This window comes from Bufo bufo, chromosome 6 (assembly GCF_905171765.1).
Source record: "Bufo bufo chromosome 6, aBufBuf1.1, whole genome shotgun sequence".
In the NCBI taxonomy this organism is placed as follows: Eukaryota; Metazoa; Chordata; class Amphibia; order Anura; family Bufonidae; genus Bufo; species Bufo bufo.
The window spans coordinates 346,280,925-346,304,279 of record NC_053394.1 but is presented as its reverse complement, the minus strand read 5'-3'; the positions used below and the strand labels follow the sequence as shown (position 1 = coordinate 346,304,279).

General features: G+C 46.1%; 1 protein-coding gene across 1 annotated transcript in view; it reads left to right on the top strand.

The window, feature by feature from the left end:
* LOC121003831 (protein-glutamine gamma-glutamyltransferase E-like) overlaps window positions 1-23,355 on the top strand; it is a 113,754-nt gene that overhangs the window by 71,053 nt on the left and 19,346 nt on the right. Inside the window, exons 5-9 of the mRNA XM_040435747.1 lie at window positions 14,220-14,348; window positions 14,535-14,712; window positions 15,408-15,543; window positions 17,675-17,778; window positions 17,891-18,133. Coding sequence (XP_040291681.1) covers window positions 14,220-14,348; window positions 14,535-14,712; window positions 15,408-15,543; window positions 17,675-17,778; window positions 17,891-18,133 — 790 coding nt within the window. The remainder of the gene's footprint in view (window positions 1-14,219; window positions 14,349-14,534; window positions 14,713-15,407; window positions 15,544-17,674; window positions 17,779-17,890; window positions 18,134-23,355) is intronic.

The window sequence follows — 23,355 nt, the reverse complement described above, 5'->3', positions numbered from 1 at the left end:
AAGTGGTCTAAAACTTTTGATCAGGACTGTATTACTGGCGAAATACAAATGTATTCACCTTTAATTGTTGCACTTATCTGTTGAAATGGCTTTTCTGTAAAAATGTAAACATTTTTGGGCCTAATTGCAGTTCAGCGGTGCAGTGAGATATTTTACAGCCCTGTTTGCCGTGTATTACTGGCGAAATACAAATTTATTTGCCTTTCATTGTTGCACTTATCTGTTGAAATGCCTTTTCTGTAAAAATGGAAAAAAATTTAAGCCTATTTGCCTTTCATTGTTGTACTTACCCATATTTTTTGCCCTATAAGACTCACCGGTCCATAAGACCACCTAGGTTTTAGAGGAGGACAATAAGAAAAAAATATTTTCATTAGACCTCAGATCAGACCTCAGCTAACAGCCCCAATCAGACCCTCAATGTTAATAAGACCGCAACAAGACCTCAGATCAAACCTCAGCTCAGACCCCAATGTGAATGACCCCCAATCAGACCTCATATCAGTCCCCAGCAGCCCCCATTGCCTCATATCAGCCCCCAGTATCCCCCATTGCCTCTCAGCTTGGCCCCCAGCAGCCCCCATTGCCTCATATCAGCCCTCTGTAGCCCCCATTGCCTCATATGAGCCCTCTGTAGCCCCCGTTACCTCTCATATTGCCCCCATTGCCTCAAATGAGCCCTCTGTAGCCCCCGTTACCTCTCATATTGCCCTCATTGCCTCATTTGAGCCCTCTGTAGCCCCCCATTCCCTCTTATATTGCCCCCATTTCCTTATAGGAGCTCTCTGTAGCCCCCTATTGCCTCCCATTTTGGCCCCCAGCACCTCATGTTTATTAAAATAAATTTGCCCCAAAAGATGCAGGGGCATTTTTCCCCCACTTTTGGGGGGAAGAAAATGCGTCTTATGGGGCAAAAAATACGGTATCTGTAGAAAAGCCTTTTGTGTAAAAACAGTAAAAAACTTGAGCCTAATTGCCGTTAGCGGTGCGGTGAGATATTTTACAGCCCAGTTTGCCGTGTATTACTGGCGAAATACAAAATGATTCACCTTTCATTGATGCACTTTGAAAAGCCTTTTTTTTTTAAATAGTAAAAAAAGCTTGGGCCTAATTGCAGTTCAATGTTGAAGTGAGATATTCTAAAGCCCTGTTTGCCATGTATTAGTGGCGAAATACAAATATATTCACCTTTCATTGTTGCATGTATTTGTTGAAAAGCCTTTTGTGTAAAAATAGAAAAAAAATTGTGCCTAATTGCCGTTCAGCAGTGCAGTAAGATATTCTAAAGCCCTGTTTGCCGTGTATTAGGGGCGAAATACAAATATATTCGCCTTTCATTGTTGCACTTATTTGTTGAAAAGCTTGTTGTGTAAAAATAGAAAAAAATTATGGCCTATTTGGCGTTTAGCGGTGCAGTGATATAGGCCTCATGCACACGGCCGATTTTTTTTGCGGTCCGCAAAACGGATTTCCGTTGTTCCGTGACCGTTTTTTCGTCCGTGGGTCTTCCTTGATTTTTGGAGGATCCACGGACATGAAAAAAAAGTCGTTTTGGTGTCTGCCTGGCCGTGCGGAGCCAAATGGATCCGTCCTGACTTACAATGCAAGTCAATGGGGACGGATCCGTTTGACGTTGACACAATATGGTGCAATTGCAAACAGATCCGTCCCCATTGACTTTCAATGTAAAGTCAGGAGTCCCTATTATACCATCGGATCAGAGTTTTCTCCAATCCGATGGTATATTTTAACTTGAAGCGTCCCCATCACCATGGGAACGCCTCTATGTTAGAATATACCATCGGATTTGAGTTAGATCGTGAAACTCAGATCCGACAGTATATTCTAACACAGAGGCGTTCCCATGGTGATGGGGACGCTTTAGGTTAGAATATACTAAAAGAACTGTATACATGACTGCCCCTGCTGCCTGGCAGGTGCTGCCAGGCAGCAGGGGGCAGACCCCCGCCTCCCTCCCCCCCTGTATTTAACTAATTGGTGGCCAGTGCAGCCCCCCTCCCTCCCCTGTATTTAACTCATTGGTGGCCAGTGCGGCCGGCCCCCCTCCCTCCCTCCCTCCCTCCCTTGTATTTAACACATTGGTGGCCAGTGCGGCCGCCCCCCCCCCTCCCTCCCTTGTATTTAACATATTGGTGGCCAGTGCAGCCGGCCCCCCCTCCCTCCCCCCCCCCTAATTAAAATGACTGGCCACCAATGTGTTAAATACAAGGGAGGGCAGGGGGGGCGGCCGCACTGGCCACCAATGTGTTAAATACAGGGGGGGAGGGGGGGTCTTCCCCCTGCTGCCTGGCAGCACCTGCCAGGCAGCAGGGGGCAGTCATGTACACAGTTCTTTTAGTATATTCTAACCTGAAGCGTCCCCATCACCATGGGAACGCCTCTGTGTTAGAATATACTGTCGGATCTGAGTTTTCACAAAGTGAAAAATCAGATCTAAAAAGCTTTTATGCAGACGGATCAGCGGATCCGTCTGTGTGAAAGTAGCCTACGGACAAGGATGACGGACGCGGATGGCAATCTTATGTGCATCCGTGTTTTTTCACGGACCCATTGACTTGAATGGGTCCGTGAACCGTTGTCCGTCAAAAAAATAGGACAGGTCATATTTTTTGACGGACAGGAAACACGGATCACGGATGCGGCTGCAAAACGGTGCATTTTCCGATTTTTCCACGGACCCATTGAAAGTCAATGGCTCCGCGAAAAAAAACAGAAAACAGAACAACGACCGCGGATGCACACAACGGTCGTGTGCATGAGTCCATATTCTAACGCCTTGTTTGCTGTGTATTAGTGGCAAAATAACAAATATTTGATCTAACATTTGGTTATTTGATATAGCAGTATGTCAGGCAGAGAAGTGCCAGGCCCTGCACAGGGGTGTGGCAGAGGCCTAAATGTCTCTGACGCAGGCAGAGGTTGCAGCAGAGTAAGGGGCCGTGGCAGCAGGGGTCTCTTCGAGAGGCCTGAGCTCCCAGTGTCAGTTAGCGGTCGTGTCGTGACCAGCAACCCAGCGGTTCTTAAATGGTTGACTTGATCTTCGACTTTGTCGCAACTTACATCAGACACCCCCAGCCAAGAGTCAGTGGGTTCATCAGACACAACCCTTAGTTGGCATAGCCCGGGAGCAGGCCCTGTGCCCTCATCTGTCCTCAACCTGCCTCTGTCCTTTTCTGTTCCCTCACCGCGAGAAGTATTTTATGCTGTAGCCTCTGCTAAACTTTTCAGCAAGGAAGAGCTACTAAAGGACAGTCAGCAGCTACTTCCCAGCCAAGATGTGGAGGAGACATCCGTTTCTTCCTTCACTAGGCGGGCAAGTAGTGATGAGGATAGTGGCGTGGGAGCTGGTGCTGAGAGTGGTCAGGCTCCTGACCCAGAGACGGTTGAGGAGGACATCAGTGACATGCAGACACTACTCAATGTAGATGATGTAGCTGATCGCACTTGGGAACTTGGGAGCCGAGTGATGAAGGGACTTTATCATCATCAGGAGAAGAGGGTGGCAGCTTTCCAGTGAGCCAGCGGTGGAGCCAGCAAGTCGCTAGTGTGGCCGGGAGTCAGCAGGGTGGCATCAGTGGGAGGTCGGGAGCAAAACGCGCCATGGGTAGACCACCTGATTCACGGGAGCCTCCGCTTCCCGGGAGGTATGGATGCAGGGGCTCATGGAGGCAGCGGCGGTAGCAGTCAGTCAGTGCATAGTGTTGGGGATAAACGGCGGTGTGGCAGTTTTTTTTAAGCCGCCGGAGCTGCAGCGGCAGAACGGCATCCCCCAACATAGGCTGATATGCGACGTTTCCACCCGTTAGTAAATATGGCTGGTCAGCAGACTGGAGATGTTGGGACTAGATCTCACAGCCACATGAGGGTGGGCTGAACTGGAGGGGGAGGAGGACAATGGAGCACAAGCAATGTCTAGCGACATTGGTGGTTTTGCTACACAGGTGACAGGAGAGGAGGAGCAAGAGGGAGATGAGGAAGACTATTCAGGTGACCCAGACACATCGTGGCAGTATGCAGTGGAAATGGAGGCAGGGAGTCCCTCCGAGTCACTTACGCAAATGGCCCACTGCATGGATGACTTCTGGCTCTCCACCTTGTTGGACCCTCGCTACCAGTCCAAAATGGAGGTCTTTTTTACACCTACTGAGAGGGAAGACAAACTGAACTACTATAGAGACATCGTATGTAGTCAGTTGGCCGCTGCTTATCTGCGTTATCGCCCATCCTCTCGCAGGTCTGACTGGGGGGCCCTCTGCACTCACATTCCACTGCTATAACTGCTGGGAGGGGTGGGGTGGCAAGAGCAGTACCAGCTCCATCATCAGCAGCCTGAGTCTAGAGTCGCTGATGAGCAGCTTTCTTCACCCGCCTAATGAAGAAACTACTCACCAGCAGCTAGACATAGAGCAGAACCTGAACCAGCAGGTGGTGGCATACTTGGAACACACCCTGCAAGCCTACCTTGAAGATCTGCTGGACTTTTGGTTACCCCAAAAGAAATTGCCTGTCCACCCAAAATGTGGAGAGACTGACCTTTGTCAAGATAAATCAGGCGTGGATCAGCCAGGATTTCCACCCACCAATGCCTGATGCATCAGACTAGATCATCCATGGTGCCACACCAACACTTTGATAAAAGAGACCGGTTTCTTTTGGCTACCTGCCTCAGCTACTATTCTGATGCCACACATTTGATGCCAAGTGCTCCTTCTTTCACCCACCATCTTCAGCGGGTACTGGTATTGCCACCGACCTCCACACTATGTCACCTTGCCACTCTGTGGCCTCCTGATACTGCCGCCACCTCCACACTCTGTCATTATGCCACTCTGCGGCCTCCTGTGAGGCCACTCTGTGGTCTCCTCGTGCTGCTCCTACCTACTCTCTATGTCACCTTGCCACTCTGTAGCCTCTTAATACTGCCGCCACCTACAGACTATGTCATTGTGCCACTCTGTGGCCTCCTGATGCTGCCACTACATACACACTCTGTCATTGTGCCACTCTGCGGCCTCCTGATGCTGCCACCACCTCCAAACTATGTCATTGTGCCACTCTGTGGTCTCCTCATGCTGCTGCCACCTCCACACTATGTCACCTTGCCACTCTGTGGCCTACTCATGCTGTTGCTTCCTCCACACTATGTCACCTTGCCACTCTGTGGGCTCCTCATGCTGCCACCCCCACATTCTGTCATTGTAACACTCTGTGCCCTCCTGATGCTGCTGCCACCTCCACACTCTGCCATTGTGCCACTCTGTGACCTCTTGATGCTGCTGCAACCTCCAGACTCTGTCATTGGGCCACTTTGTGGTCTCCATATGCTTCTGCCACCTCCACACTGTGTCACCTTGCCACTCTGTGGCCTCTTCATGCTGCGGCCAACTCCATACTGTAACGGGGTTCCGAAGGTGCACTCGGTCCCCCATTACCCGCAGACCTGTTGCTTAGCTTTGGGAATGAGGATCTGTGTTTGACCTCATTCCCAGGGCGGCGTTACTAGCTGGGTGGCTCCCTGCTCCTAAGTCTGCCTTGAGCGCCGAGCTGATCACTCGGTGCTCGACTGGTTGGTCTGTCGGTCATGTGACGCTGGCCACGTCACATGACCCTCACTCCCCACTATAAATACAGGCAGCCTGCTGGCCACAGGTTGCCTGTTAATTTAGGTTCCACCTGTGATTTGGTCTTTCCTGGCGTACTTACCTCCTGCTAAATTCCTGACGATCCTCTGCCTGCTCCTTGTGTACTTTGCTGCTCTCCTGGTATTTATGACCCCGGCTTCTCCTGACAATTCTCTGCTTGCTCCCTTTGTACTTTGTAGCTTTCCTGGTATTGACTCGGTCCGTTCATGTCCTGTTGTTTGTCTGTCTGTCATCCCTGCACTTATTCCAAGTTAGGGATTGCCGTCCAGTTGTCCCCAGTCATTAGGACTCGCGAGGCAAGTAGGCAGGGCCAGGGGTAAGGGTGGAGCGCAGTGGTCACTTCCCTTCCCCCTGTGTGTGTGTGTACGCGACCGTTACACATACTCTGTCATTGTGCTACTCTGTGGCCTCCTGATGCTGCCGCCACCTCCAGACCCTGTCATTGTGCCACTCTGCGGCCTCCTGATGCTGCCGCCACCTCCAGACTCTGACATTGGGGCAATCTGTGGTCTCCTCATGCTGCTTTCACCTCACCACAATGTCATAGGGCCACTCTGTGGCCTACTCATGCTGTTGCTTCCTCCACACTATGTCACCTTGCCACTCTGTGGGCTCCTCATGCTGCCACCCCCACATTCTGTCATTGTAACACTCTGTGCCCTCCTGATGCTGCCACCACCTCCACACTCTGTTATTGTGCCACTCTGCGGCCTCCTGATGCTGCCGCCACCTCCAGACTCTGACATTGGGGCAATCTGTGGTCTCCTCATGCTGCTTTCACCTCACCACAATGTCATAGGGCCACTCTGTGGACTTCTCATGCTGTTCCCACCCTCCCTACTTCATTGCTGGGCCACTATTTAGCCTTTTTGGCTTGGCTGACATCATCATTTATTTGACCCTTCCTCTGATCTGTCAGAAGGAAGGTAAAATAAGACACACAACGGATCCTGTCTGTGTAGTAGCTGTAAGGCCTGTATGGTCCAATCAGAATTGACTTGTGATTTGGTAGACAAAAGCAGGAGTGGGTACAACACACAGAAGACTTGCAAATATTCCGTTCACGTGTCATCTCTGTTTTGGATCCATTCCTGTTTTTTTTTGCCCCATGACTGCCCAAATAAGTGAAGTGTGCAGTGATTCTAAGTGTGACACCTGTCATCTGCATGTGATACGGACTCACAGTATTATTTCACTACCAAAGCAGACAGGGTCTGGCTGGCAGCCTTAGTCCTGGGCGGCAAATCCAGTCAAGTGGCCCATTTTTAGCCCTGCCCATTATTAAAAGCCCCTCCTACATATAATAGGCCACTCCCAACAAACACTGTACAGCTGAAATTCTCTTGTTGAGGCCTGTGTCTATACATCATATGGAGAGGGGATGGCCTGTGCTGGCTGCACTGCCTGCTTCACATTATACAATAAACAGCAGGCTACAGCCAGGAAGCTACTCCCTCCCCAAGGCCTGTGGTTCCCCCCACCATCTGCCACCCACCCGTGGCCTGCTGCCCCCTTTGGCCGTCCTCACCCAGCTTTGAATCCTCCTTCTGCAAATGGCAGGGGGAGGAGCCGGAGCATCTCCTCTCCTACATAGCACCACATACCACTTACATCCAGTGATGTCACCTTTGTTGTAGACGTCCTCTTTCTTTACCTTCTCCATTCAGACCAGACTGCCATAATGATTTTTCAGCCATCTCCCGTCTCTGCAGAGATTAACAAACAGACATTAGTTTCCCACATTTCCATCATCTTCGCATCTTCTGAACACCCTTTCCTGCCACCCCCAATACTATACTGCAAAAACAGTCCCCCTGGAAATACTACTACCACACAGATAGTACCCCCTTCAACAATTATTGTCACACAGTGCCCTAAAAAATAACTGCGCCCAGACACTAATAATATAAAGATAATATCCCCCAAAAATAATTGTGTTAAGCTGATACTGTGCCAGGGTGCCCACCAAAGTAACAGTGCTCCCCAAAATCCCACCAATAGAAATAATTCTCTGCCAGAGCACACTTAGTAGTAATAGTGCCCCTATAGTGCCCATACTAATAATCATGTTCCTCATAGCCCCCCAGTAGTAGTAAAGCTCCCCATAATACCCCTAGTAGTAATAATTCTCTCTATAATATGACAGTACATGAAATACCCCCGCTTAGTGCCCGCTGTTGAGCTAATGTCCCCATAATGTATGCCAGTATAAAATACCCCTATATAGTGTCCCAGTAAATGCCCTCATAGTGCTCCTCTCCCCTTTCCCCATAATGTCCCCCATAATATGCCAGTAAAAAAAATGCCCCTTCTTAGTGCCCCCAGCAGATGCCCCTATAGTGCTCCTCTCCCCCATAATGTGCCAGTAAAAAATGCCACTTCTTAGTGCCACCAGATGCCCCAATAGTGCTCCACTCCCCCATAGTGCCCCCAAATAATGCCCCATAGTGTCGCTCTCCCCTATAATGCCTCCCATAATGTGCCAGTAAAAAATGCCCCTTTAGTGCCACCAGATGCCATAGTGCCCCCCATAATGTGCCAATAAAAAAGGCCCCTTTAGAGCCCCCATAGTGCCCCCAAATAATGCCCCTATAGTGCCAACAGATTTCCCATAGTGCCGCTCTCCCCTATAGTGCCCCCCATAATGTGCCAATAATAAGAAAAAAGCCACTTTAGAGCCCCTAGATGCCCCATAGTGCTCCTCTCCCCCATGGTGCCCCCCCCATAATGTGCTAGTAAGAAATGCCTCCATAGTGCCCCCCCCCCAAAATGGGCAAAAAATAAATGCCCCCAGAATTCCACCCCAAAAAAAATGGGGCTGTAAGAAATGCCATCTCCCCCCATAGTGCCAGCTCCCCCTGCAAATAAAAAAATAAAACACTAATACTTACCTCCATCAGCAGCGATGCGATGCAAGCCTCTTCCGGCTTGTATCTCCCGCTGTGTGCTGCCCAGCTCAGGCGGGGAAGGCATTAGTGCCTGCGGCCTATCAGAAAAACAGGAAAGGCAGACGCCTCTCCCTCCCCTCCCCTGCCCTGCCGCAGCACAGGCATCTATATCGATGTCCTGAGAAGGCGATACAGATGAATATGGAGATGAGCGCTTCCACAATGGAAGCGCTCATCTCCTACTGCCTGCCGCCACCACCGCCGACGTAATTACATCCAGGGCCGCGCCGCCTGTGGCGATCGGCGGTGCAGCCCTGAGGAATAGAAAAAAATATATTATTTATTGAAGACGGCCCAGCGGCCATTTTTTTAGGGTGGCCTGGGGGGCAATTGCCTCCCTTCCCCCCCGTCCCAGCCCGCGCCTGAAAGCAGACTCCCTATGTGTGTTACTGCAAGGCACAGTGTTCTACACCACTATAAAGGCTCTCTGCAGCCAGGAAATAGCTTTTTTTAACGTAATTCGCCGCAAATAAATACGGATCGAACGAAATTTTTCCCCAAAAATTAGGCGAACCAGCGAATAATTTTTTTTTTTCATTCGCTCATCTCTAGTCTTGACTACTAAAGCTGTTCCCTCTTTCATTTCTGATTTTTCTCATGTATTTTGTGAGAATGGTTATTCGGATTTACCCCTACACCGGGAATATGATGGTCATCTCAATCTTACTCCCGGAGCGAAGTTGCCCAAATCTAGGTTATATAACCTTTCTGAACCCGAAAGAGCGGCCATGTGAGAGTATATTGCCGAGAATTTGGCTAAGGGACATATTAGACCTTCCAAGTCCCCAGTGGCAGCAGGGTTTTTCTTTGTAAAGAATAAAGACGGAACTCTTAGGCCATGTCTGGACTTCCATGAGCTCAATCAGATTACGGTCCGTGATCCGTATCCCCTTCCTTTGATTCCTGACTTGTTTAACCAGATTGTTAGTGCCAAGGTGTTCCCCAAGTTGGATCTAAGACGGGCTTATAATCTGGTCAGGATCAAGGAAGGGAATAAATGGAAGACGGCGTTTAATACCCCAGATGGTCATTTTGAGAGTCTGGTTATGCCGTTTGGCTTAACTAATGCTCCTGCGGTTTTCCAGCATTTTGTTAATGATATCTTTCATCATCTGGAGGGGAGGTTTGTTGTTGTGTATCTGGATGACATTCTAATTTATTCTTCAAATATGGAGACTCATCAGGATCTTGTGAGACAGGTGTTACAGATCCTAAGAGAGAATAAATTGTATGCTAAGATGTGCAGCACGCCAGACCTGCAGGGTATAGCGAAGCGAGGTCACGGTTATAGGCAATCGAGGGTTGCTCACTGTATTGGAGAACCCTGGGCAGGCATGCAGCAGTGAAGGAGAGGTAGACACAGTTCCTCTGGGGCACACTCTGTATATAGGGACCAGGCCTGATGGTGGATGAGGTGCCCTGGATGTTACAGGTATTTTGAGTGCCTGGGGCAAGGTCCCTGTTGGATTCGTGACGCCAGTGCCTGTAACGGTGGCACACCGATTTATAGGAGGAATAACTGAGTACTCAGTGGATAAACCAAACGTTTCTTTACTTGGTGAACACAGTCCAACTTTGTACATACAGTTACAGTTGATAGTGATGATAATGCAGTCCCTTGAACAATACTTCACAAGCAGGTAGACTTTAGATGGTGGCAGGTAGTAATCATGCAAGATACTTGGAGGACACAACGGTTAATGCTTTGCAGTGCAATGCTGCTCTATCCCCTTCAGCTATTCTAGCTGGCTGGATCCCAAGGCCCGGATGCCTAAATGCTGGCTTTAATCCTTGGTATATAAATTCTCTCTCTAGTATTGACCCTTGCTCTTTACTTTATAGATCCTCTGCCCATCAGGTTACTTATCTGACTTGTATTATCCTTGCTTGGTTGGGAAGCTGCAGGTTTCTCCCAGGAGGCCCATTCTTACTACTGGGGTAATCTTCTGAGCTAACTGAGGCTCACTTGATCCGCAGGTAGGCTAGGATCCCTCTACTAGCCCCCTGGTAACAACTAGAAGCCTGGGCTGTCTAGCTGCATGTCAGGAGGAGGCCCTCAGCACATCACTGGCTGGTGCCTTCTAACTTGTCTCTGCAGACTCCTGACTCTGAACTCTCTCTCCCTGTCTGGGCCTGGACATTTATACTAGGGGTTCCCTATCTCCCTCTAGTGTCTGGGATGTCTAACTACACCCAACTAGGCCTGCTATTGCATCATACAGGGGAACATTGCATATAAAAACACATTAGAAAAATACATTGATTGCACAATTACATATGACATTTCTGTCCCTTGTGAGTAGGAGGAACGCGCACACCAATTGACCCCCTGTGTAGTGCCCACGCCAATCTAGTGGGACACTACAGATGGAGAAGTGTGTATTTGCAGTTCAGGAAGTGCAATTCTTGGGTTACCTATTCTCATCTTCAGATTTTCGTATGGATCCAGAGAAGGTTCGTGCTGTGTTGGACTGGGATCGACCCGGAAATCTGAAAGTGCTTATGCGGTTTTTGGGGTTCACGAACTACTACTGTAAATTGATTTTGAACTACTCAACTGTGGTTAAACCTTTAACGGAAATGACTAGGAAAGGTTTGGATGTCTCAGTCTGGTCTGATGTGGCATTACAAGCTTTTTCTGCGATGAAGGAATGTTTTGCTTCTGCTCCTGTGCTGGTGCAACCGGATGTGTCACATTTATTGTGGAAGTTGACGCATCCGAGGTAGGGGTCGGAGCAGTCTTGTTGCAGGGTCCTTCACCTAGTAAATGGCGCTCATGTGCATTCTTCTCTAAGAAACTCAGCTGCAGAAAGGAATTATAATTCCTCGATGGTAAGGTTTGTCTTTTTGCTGATGACACAAAGATATGTAACAGGGTTGATGTTCCTGGAGGGAAGCGCCAAATGGAAAAGGATTTAGGAAAACTAGAAGAATGGTCAGAACTCTGGCAACTGAAATTTAATGTGGATAAGTGCAAGATAATGCACCTGGGGCGTAAAAACCCAAGGGCAGAACATAGAATATTTGACACAGTCCTGACCTCAGTATCTGAGGAAAGGGATTTAGGAGTAATTATTTCAGAAGACTTAAAGGTGGGAAGACAATGTAATAGAGCAGCACGAAATGCCAGCAGAATGCTTGGATGTATAGGGAGAGGTATAAGCAGTAGAAAGAGTGAAGTGCTTATGCCGCTGTACAGAACACTGGTGAGACCTCACTTGGAGTATTGTGCGCAGTACTGGAGGCCATATCTCCAGAAGGATATAGATACTCTAGAGAGAGTTCAGAGAAGAGCTACTAAACTAGTACATGGATTGCAGGATAAAACATACTAGGAAAGGTTAAAGGACCTTAATATGTATAGCTTGGAAGAAAGAAGAGACAGAGGGGATATGATAGAAACTTTTAAATACATAAAGGGAATCAACTCGGTAAAGGAGGAGAGCATATTTAAAAGAAGAAAAACTACCACAAGAGGACACAGTTTTAAATTAGAGGGGCAAAGGTTTAAAAGTAATATAAGGAAGTATTACTTTACTGAGAGAGTAGTGGATGCATGGAATAGCCTTCCTGCAGAAGTGGTAGCTGCAAATACAGTGAAGGGGTTTAAGCATGCATAGGATAGGCATAAGGCTATCCTTCATATAAGATAGGGCCAGGGACTATTCATAGGATTCAGATATATTGGGCAGACTAGATGGGCCAAATGGTTCTTATCTGCCGACACATTCTATGTTTCTATGTTTCTATGTTTCTATAATGTGGGTAATAGAGAGTTGCTGGCCATTAAGCTGGCTTTTGAGGAGTGGTTGGAAGGAGCAATTCATCCTATTACTGTGCTTACTGATCCCAAAAATCTGGCTTACCTGAAGTCGGCTAAACGATTGAACCCAAGGCAAACCAGATGGTCATTATTTTTTTTACCAGATTTCATTTAATCATTACCTATCGCCCTGGGGTTAAGAACATCAAGGCTGATGCTTTGTTGCGTAGCTTTCCTGGGGGGGGGGGGTGATTCGGAAGATCCTGGTCTGATATTGTCTGAAGGGGTAGTTATATCCGCCCTATATCCCGACCTTGAGGCAGAGGTGTTGGAGGCCCAGGGAGATGCACTGGAGTCTTGTCCTCCGGGAAAGTTGTTTGTTCCTTCTGAATTACGTCACTGTACGGTTCTCACAGGACACCCTGGGAGCAGATCCACTGTCGATCTCATCTCTTGTAGATTCTGGTGGCCAGGGTTGTTGAGGACTATGTGTCTGCTTGTAGTACTTGTGCATGTGCTAAGGTGACGCATACTCGGCCTGCTGGATCTTTACTTCCATTGCCCATCCCGACCCGACCTTGGACTCATTTATTTGTAGATTTTATCACAGATTTACCTAATTCTTCCGGAAAAACAGTGATTTTGGTGGTTGTTGATCGCTTTAGTAAGATGGCGCACCTTATAGCATTGCCAGGTGTACCTAATGCTAAAGCTCTTGCACAAGTGTTTGTCAATAACATCGTGAAATTACATGGTATTCCTTCTGATGTGGTGTCTGATAGGGGGACTCAATTTGTTTCCAAATTCTGTAAGGCGTTCTGTACTCGTCTGGGGGTACAATTATCCTTCTCTTCGGCCTTTCATCCCCAGTCGAACGGACAGACTGAACGCACTAATCAGAATCTGGAGACTTATTTAAGATGTTTTGTCTCAGAGAACCAGGAGGAGTGGTCTTCATTTTTATCTTTAGCCGAGTTTGCCATAAATAACCGTAGACAGGAGTCCACTGATAAGTTGCCGGTTTTTGGGGCATATGGATTCCACCCGCAATTTGGCACATTTTCTGGTACGAAGACTTCTGGTATACCTGAAGAGGAACGATTTTCCTCTTCTTTGTCATCTATTTGTCATCTATCTAAATTCAAAATATTCAGAAAAAAAAATGGACAACAAGTATAAACGTATGGCTGACAAGAGACGTATGAATGGCCCAGACCTGAGAGTGGGTGGCTGTCCACAAGAAACATTAGGTTGAAAGTACCTTCTTGAAAGTTGGGTGCAAGGTTTATTGGTGCATATAAGATCACTGTCATTATTAACCCGTTAGTCTTTCGTCTTGAACTTCCTCAGGTTTTGAGAATTCATAATGTGTTCCATAAGTTGTTGTTGAAGAGATATGTTGGACCTGTTGAACCGTCCTCATTGCCTCCTCCTTTTGTCCTGACACTATTTCCAGGGCCCTTTAGGGTCTGTTCATACTGATAGTAGTCTGGGCTCGGTTTAGGGATTCACTATGTGGTTTCAACTTTCCTCGTTTCCAGGCCTAGTACCTTTTCACTTCCCTCCTGTGTTCAGTGTGGAGTTTACTACCCACACAGCGCCGTGACATATAGCAGGTTTGGGTTGGCAGCAGTAGGGGATCAGTGACTGTGAGCATGGTTTTTCTTTACTTTTAACACACTGTTCACCATTTATAAAAAAAGGAAAATGTAAAACTGCTGGACAACCTCTTTAAAATTAACCAACTTCTAAGGAGACTGTTTTAACAATGTGATATGTACATCCCATGTTGCAATGTATTGTCTATAATCAATTTTTTCTGTTTTTACATGTTTCTGGTTATAGTTTGAGAAAAGCATACTGGAAATCTGCTTTGCTATTTTGGATAAAAGTATCAATTGCCAAAAAGATCCAGTTGCAGATGTCGCCCAGAGGAATGACCCCCTATATGTGTGTAGAGTGCTTAATGCCACAGTAAGTCAAATTCATTGATGTAGTACCTTCCATCCCGTTCCTTCACTCATACTCATAAATCAGCTCAGCTGATTGCTCATGTGTTCTGAATTTGAAGAGGGGAGTAAGTCACTGCTAGACACTTCAGTGGACACCTTATTCCCAAGAGATGGTGGGTTTGACAGATATTAATGCTGTGTCCCCAAGGTAAACAGTAAAGATGAAGATGGCGTGCTTGTGGAAAACTGGAGTGGATTCTATGAGGATGGCGTTAGCCCTATCAGCTGGAATGGAAGTTCTGTTATTTTAAAGAACTGGTACTTCAAGGGATACAAGCCTGAGAAATATGGCCAGTGCTGGGTGTATGGTGGAGTCCTCTGCACAGGTTTGTATTATCAGAACTAGCAACATGCTACACGTTTGCACACTGGTGTATGGTAAGGGTTTTTTATGTGGCTAGACTCTGTAACATTCAAGGCATACAAGCAATTGACATCTTAAAGGGGTTGTAAAGTGATCTCACCTTACCCATCCCCTGATGCTCCCATTCCATTGCAAGCCTCTACTTCCTGGGGCTAGTTAACAAAGGAAATGTGGTCCATCAGTCAATAGGGACCAGGGAGTAAAGATTGGCAGGGGACCGAGGAAGTGTCAGAATGGGAGTGCAGTGGATCAGTGAGTTGAGTTTAACTTTTTTTATTTTTTCAAATCCATTTGGACTCTTTAAAAAAAAAACTTTACTAGTTAGACAACCCAGGTGTGCCTGCTGTTCCAGATTTCCATCTTTTTACGTGGTACTTTTCATTGTGTTTTTATAGTATTTGATTAAAAAAGATTTTTTGCATTTTTAATTGTAAACAGTTTAAATGATTTTTTATTTTTTTATTTATCATTTTAATCAGCAGGATAAACCCTTCAGGGCAGTATGTCTGGTTTGATAGGGTGGAGCCTACTGACACCATGATACATGTATGTTATTTATGGGCTCATATAGGATAAACTTACTGTCATAGAGTTGGAAAACTTTTTGCTCAGCTATATCTGCATGTTCTACAATGATACACCAGTCTCATATTCCAGTGCTGCGATGTTTGGGAATACCAACTCGAGTGATCACCAACTTCAACTCTGCCCAAGACAAGAATGCAAATCTATATATTGACGTTCTTTATGATCACCGTGGATCTAGCAATGAATCTGTGCAGGATTTGATATGGTAAGTATGGATAATTTATATTTATGGCGTCCGCGTTACTGAAAATTCTTTAATTTTTACTCTATTATCACCCTTCCGTCAAGTAACCTGACAACTAGTCCCATTTACTATGACAGTGGCCTGGGAGGTCAATTCCTATTTCTGTGTCTGGTCCCTAGTTGGGTCTGGTGCCAAGAGGAAGCATTTGTGCATCCTGAACGTGTTCTTAAAAGCTGTGTATCTTTGTAAAGTCATATAGTGAAAGAATCACAACTTAAAATATATGTTTTAGAAATCATCTTCAAGGTTTATACTTCTTTATCTAGTGGATATTTTACAACCCACCCTTCTTATACGGCATAGAAAGAGAATTGGAGATTCAATCATGTAGGCTAGAACTGAAGTCAGGAACAACTATGAGCAATCCCATGGGTTGTCTGACCAGATGCACACTGTAAAGGAGTATTGTGCACCAAAAAGGAAATTACAAGATGGTCTAGAATTCCTGCTGCTCTTGATATTTTTCACCCTGGTTCATATTTAAATGGTAAGGGACAGCGGGTATGTTGACCTACTGTGCCAACTAACCAGTTTAACTTTGGGCTAAACCTAAGGGCATTGTCCTGGCAGTCCCCTGGCATTCACCCTTTAACTCCAGCACACAGATTTTGACTTGGCACAGGGAACCAACCAGGCTGCTGGAGTAGTCCTGGTGTAGTTGGCAGCTGACTCAAGGAGGTGAGAAACACCAGTGTGAAGCACCAACGGATCAGGCAAAAGGCATAGGATCAGGAAAGTCAGAGCAAGCTGAGTATGTGCGTGTTCCAGATAGCAATTCCAAGGTCGGGGCAGTCTTAGTATGTGTGTAATCCAGATAGCAATCCCAAGGTCAGGGCAGATGGCTAGGAGCAGAATCAGTTCTCAGACAACACACAGTACATGGGTATTCAGATAAGAGATCACATCTTTGCTGGTTACTAGACACTTGAAAACTTCAGAGCTCAGGCAATGAGGTGTAATCACAGCCCAGCTAAACAGAGAGACTAATCAGCTCCTTAGTCAGCTACTGAACAGGGAGAAAGAGGGAAGGATTAATTGTAGCAGTGCCAAAAGGATGTTCACTGAGAACTAGTCCAAATACACACAGAGTGAGTGTAGAGATGCCCGCCTGGGAAAGCAGGACAGAGGTGCACACAAGCCGCCAGCCTAACACAAAAATGTATTCTGAGGACTGGAAATGTAACCCTTATTGGCAAAAGCATACAATAGTTAAAGGTTCATAGTCATTATTATAAAAGTTTTTCTTGCTCCCACCCCTTTATCACTTGCAGACAATGGGGCAAAGGGGTAATGCTAATACCTCTAGTTCTCTAGGTTTCTCTTTTTTTAGAGTACTGATGGTGTTAATGGGGTTGATCTGGATTTTTTTTATTTGAACCCCAGGCTGAAGTATTTGTAAAGAAATCCATATTCACCTGCTCGCGCGTTACCTGCTTTTATTCACCTGTCTTCTAGTCCCAGTCTGTCAAGTTCTGGTCATGTGCCTCTCTAAGTCTTACGTAATGTGTCCCCAAGTGGCATGTCAATGCTGGTTTATGTGCTGCTTGGGGACATGTCAAAACGAATCATTGGCTGTAGAGGCACACATGACCCAGTCTTTACAGAAGTTAACAAATGGGGACCGTTAGACCAATAAAGAGAGAAAGGGAGCCAAGAAGATGGAATGGAGTGGCAGGGAACAGGTGAGTATAGGTTTCTCATCACAGGATACCTGTGAGTCCTGTAGACATTTGGTTTGGTTGTACTGGGAGTCTACAATTCTACTAGGCCAACCAAACATTGTTTTGTTTTCACATTGGGTGAATAGGGGTTGGTTGCTTACATCAAGTAGACAGTTATATACCTCTTGGAGTCATAGATCCACAGTTTTGCCTAGACTTGATGCGTAAGAAGCAATGACTTTTTGCTCATGCCTAATTCTTGCATAATAGGTCAAAACTTCCCAACAGAAGAAAATGGAAATTATGCAGAGGAATCAGAGGAAAAGTTTTCCTCTGCACAGTTTCTTTGTTCAATAATTAAAGAATATTGCATAGGTTTTGGAAGATATTGAACATATTTCTTTGAAATTGTATAAATTTTGTATTTACAGGAATTTTCATGTCTGGAATGAGGCTTGGTTCACTCGTAAAGATTTAGCTCCAGCTTACAATGGATGGCAAGTGATGGATTCAACACCACTGGAGAAAAGTGACGGTACTAGTTCCCACTAGTCATAAATAGCTATTCTCTCTTTTTAAATGCAGACATGCATCATATTTTATATATAGTATGGTCATTAGTCAATGATAATTTCTTTTGACTTTAGGAATATATCGTTGTGGTCCTGCACCTCTTGTGGCTATAAAAGAAGGTGACGTTGACCTTAATTATGATGTAGCCTTCATGTTTGCATCTGTGAATGCTGATCTTTCACACTGGATCTACTACAATGATGGCACAAAGAAAAGAATTTCTAATGACACCAAATACATTGGCAAATTTATAAGCACAAAAGCTGTGGGAAGTGATGACCGAGTGGATGTCACAAATAAATACAAATACCCAGAAGGTAAAGAAAAAGACAAATTCTATCTATTTGCCCTGTTAAGGAATATAGAGAAATAACCATGTACGGTAAATGGCAGCAAGACACTGACTCTCCTGGATCACATGGTCTCACATGACCCTGAAAGAAAGTGGAGGGGAGAGTATGCCCTGATTGGCTCACCGGCTGACAGACAGCCTGGATGATCCAATCAATGCTGCAGCAGGCAGGGAGGTGCCCTAGCAGAACGAGCAGAAGACTATTCTGTGCTGAGCTATGGATGAGGGTGGTTGGGTCTTATAGTGTCTGCCAGAAAAAAACATCTGTGGGAGTCAGGGACAGTGAAAATAACAATCAGGGACAGTCAGGGAGGGTGGTGGTGGAATAAGTGAAACATGTTCTATTATCAACCTAGCATAGCATATCAAATACTACTAAGAACTATTTGTACACACAGACACACAGTTCAGTTAATTTTTTTTTTGGGGGGGGGGGGTATTAAAGTTAATGATACTAGCATATACACTAGGGCAGTGATGGACAAACTGCAGCTCTCCAGCTGTTGTTAATCTACAAATCCCATCATGCCCTGCTGTAGGCTGATAGCTGCATACTGGGAGTTGTGATTTTACAACAGCTGGAGAGCCGCAGTTTGCCCATCCTTGCACTAGGGCAGCGGTGGGGAACCATTTTGCTGCCAAGGGCCATTTGGATATTTGTAACATCATTCGGGGGCCATACAAAATTCTCAATAAAAATTTTTTACTGCTGTATTTGGTCAAACATATAATTGACTTAGGGATAAGTTACAGAAATTGCACTTCAATTAAAATAATCTAGAGGGCTGTATTTTTGCAGCACAAAATAGCGCCTGCACTATATATATACAGTATATTACATACAATACAGGCGCCATATTGACCACACATAGCAGTCTAATTTTTAAGTTCAGAATGTTACTTATTTGACATTAATGGCAGGAAGCTAAACCCAGGGGGTCCAGAGAGGGGTTCACCCAGCTTTCACTCTCCCTGCCTCTTTCTTCGCAACTGTCCCTGCCTTTGTCCCTTTCTCAGCAAAATATCTGCCCCCACCTCCATCAGCCTGAAATCAGCCTCCTATCAGACCCCCCAGGCCTACATCAGCCTCAGATCAGACTCCCATCAGACCTCTAAGCCTCAGATTAGACCCCAATCAGACCCTTCCTAGCTTCAGATCAGACTCCCATCAGACCCCCAGCCTCAGACCAGACCCGGATCAGACGCCCAGCCTCAGATCAGCCCCCATCAGACCCCCCAGGGTCAGATCAGCCCCTATAAGACCCCCCAGCCTCAGATCAGACCTTCATAATACCCTCCCTAGCCTCAGATCAGCCCCCATCAGACCCTCCCCAGCCTCAGATCAGCCCCCATCAGCCCCCCTAGTCTCAGATCAGACCCCTATCAAACCCAGCCTCAGATCAGACACCCCCAGCCTCAGATCAGACCCTCCCAAGCCTCAGATCAGACCCCCATCAGACCCTCCCCACCCTCCTTTAGCCTCAGATCAGCCCCAATCAGACATCAGATCAGATACTGTATTTAAGATAAACAAATAAACTTACCTCTCCAGCTCCGTACGGCGCTGCCTCTTGGCAGATTCACTTACCCTCCCTGTTCTTCTTCCTGCCGCACTATATTGTCACCTCACACCGCACAGCGTCAGGTCATAGTGCACGTCTACATGCACTGCGTCCTGACGCTGGATGTGTCAGGACACAGTGTGGGGCTGAAAGAAGACCAGGGAAGGTGAGGACAGCCAGTGCAGTGCTGTTCTCACCTTCCTGTGCCTCCCGTATGCTAATGACCGCTTCCATAATGGAAGGGGTCATAAGCATTTTCACATTATGTACTGGCAGGGGGCCGGGGGCCACATGAAATGATACCGTGGGCGCATACGGCCCTCGGGCCGGAGGTTCCCCACCCCTGCACTAGGGTAACAATTTACCTGTAAGCATTAACGTGATATTAAGGGTCATACCTCAATTGTCCGTTTCTGTATATTCAGTTTCCACACTGTTGGAATTATATATCTTTTTTTTTTACTTGTTCAATTTAATGAAACTAACATTTATAATTTCTTTTGGTGGGGTTTAATTTGAATTTTATGAAACCATCATACATATGTGATTACCACAGCAAAACACAGGGTAAGGCAGCAATCTACCTGTGAATGTTAATGTGAAATTGAAATACAAGCCTCAATTGTCTATTTCTGTGGATTCAATTTTCCTTTTTGGGATTGTTTGATTTTATTAAGCCAACATATATACGTGATGGCTATAGCAGAACACAGGGCACGGCAGCAATCTACCTTTGAGTGATAACGAGAAACTGAGCATCAAATCTCATTATCCATTTCCACACGGTTGGAATTAAATTTTTTGGGGATTTTTCAATTTAATTAAACCAGCATATATATATGTGATTACTACAGCAAAACACAGGGTAGGGCAGAATTCTAAATTCAGTGTGTGTGTTAACAAAAAATTGAGTGTCAGACATGGCCCTTAATCTTCATTTTACGTTCATTTATTTCTCACCCGGTTGGAATTTAATTTTTTTGGGGACTTGTTTAATTTAATTAAACCAGTATATATATATATATATATATATATATATATATATATATAATTTCCACAGCTAAACACAGGGTAAGGGCAGAAATCTACCTATGACTGATAATGAGAAATTGAGTGTCAAGCCTCAATTGTTTGTTTCCGTGAATTCCATTTTCACATGGTTGCAGTAAAAAGTTTTTTTGGAGGGGTTCAATTTCAATTCAATGGAACCAGCATATATATTTGATTGCTGCAGCAAAACACCCTCCCCTCTGAGCACAGTACACAGTTGTCCTCCACCATATCACCTGTGCAAAGCTAGGTGTTGTCATGTGGTTCTGCATTTGGTCAGCCTTGGCTAACTAAGCCACACCAGGGAGGAACTGCTTTGTGTCATCAATAAAGAAATCGAACACTGGCTGTCTCCTCGCCAACTGGAAGTAGGAACCATGGTTACTGAAAATGGGAAGAACATTTTGTCTGCACTGCTTCAGGGAGGGCTGACCTATGCGCCCTGCATGGTGCACATCCTCAATCTCGTTGTCACCTGGTTCCTGAAGTCTTCCACTAAAGTTTATGCTTATAATTTAAAAAAAATATGGAAATGTTCAAGGGGTATAACAAATTTTTTAACGGTGTAATCATTGTGTGATAGAAAACAGCTTTTATTCTGCATACAGTAGATGCAGGGCCGGCTCCAGGTTCATGTGGGCCCTTGGGCGATAAATCCCAGTGGGCCCCCATGAGGCATTTTTTTACATTGACATGTCCCCCTGTGGCTCCTACACGGTATAATGACCCCCAGTGGCCCCTATACAGTATAATGACTATTAGTGGCCCTTCACACAGTATAATGACTACTAGTGGCCCTTCACACAGTATAATGAACCCCCAATCCCCCCCCCCACTGTATAATGACCACCTGTGGCCCTGCATTCAGAATAATAACCCCCAGTCGCCCCCATTTAGAATAATGACGCCCAGTAGCCCCCACACTGGGGGAACACTGTATGGAGGGGGCTCTGGGGGTGATTATACTGAATGTAGGGTCATTGGTGATCATTATACTAAATGGGGGACACTGGGGGTCATTATACTATGTAAAGGGCCCTCACAGTATAATGACCCCACAGTGACCCTCCATTCAGAATAATGACCCCCAGTCGCCCCCACACTGGGGGTTATACTGTATGGAGGGGGCACAAGGGGTTATTATATTTAATGGGGGCTCTGGTGGTCATTATGCTAAATGGAGGGTCAATGGGGATCATTATACTAAATGGGGGGCACTGGGAGTCATTATACTGTGTAAGGGGCCCTCACAGTGTGATGAATGACCCCCCAGTGGCCCCCTCGCATACCTATCATTGCAGGGGAGCTGGTGGTCCTGTCATTCACTAACCGCAGCTCCCTGCGCTCCTTATCTACGGCAGCCCGCTGCAGAAGTGGGCCAGGCCTGGAGGAGAGAAGGAGATGTGCAGTGATGTAGCTAGAACTGACTGGGCCCCACAGCGAAATTTAGTACGCCCCCCTCCCCCCCAATGTGTGTTCACATTACGTTTTTCCTATCGGTTTGATGTATACAAATGTGCAGCACTCCACGTTTTTGTATCCTGCAGAGTCAAGTAAAAAATGCATACGTCAACGTATATGTTTTTTTACCATGGAACTGTATGGTGAACGGACGCCACTGTACGGCATCAGTCTGAGGCATCTGTTAACGCATACATTTTTGGTATACATTAAATGGATGGAAAAAATTGGATGTGAACCCAGCCCTAGTGTCAGAATAAGGCTACTTTCACACTTGCGGCAGAGAGATCCGGCAAGCAGTTCCGTCGCCGGAACTGCCTGCCGGATCAGGCAAAATGTATGCCAACTGATGGCATTAGTAAGACTGATCAGGATCCTGATCAGTCTTAAAAATGCCTGATCAGTCGAAAAAATGCATTGAAATGCCGGATCCGTCTTTCCGGTGTCATCCGGCAAAAACGGATCCAGCATTTATTTTTTCACCTTTTTTCAGTCTGCGCATGCACATACCGGAAGGATGAATCCGGCATTCCGGTATTCTGAATGCCGGATCCGGCACTAATACATTCCTATGGGAAAAAATGCCGGATCCGGCATTCAGGCAAGTCTTCAGTTTTTTTAGCCGGAGATAAAACCGTAGCATGCTACGGTTTTCTCTTTTGCCTGATCAGTCAAAACGACTGAACTGAAGACATCCTGATGCAAACTGAACGGATTACTCTCCATTCAGAATGCATGGGGATAAAACTGATCAGTTCTTTTCCGGTATAGAGCCCCTGTCACGGAACTCTATGCCGGAAAAGAACAACGCAAGTGTGAAAGTACACTAAGCACCAGTACACAGCGGAGCAGCGTGGCGGAGAGGGGAGGCCGCCATGTACTGACAGAGCGCTACCTGGTCCTGGTGGTCAGGGATGATGACTGTGTTTCTCAAGGATCATTTATCTATTGGGAAATACAGGGCACAGTATAATACAATAGAATCTATATAATATAAAGATATTAGCCCTACCCCCGAATAATAATACAATTAGGGGGTCATTTATTATATAGAAATACGTCTATATTAGGCGTATTTCTGACACAGATGTGGCGCAAAGGTCCTTAACACCGC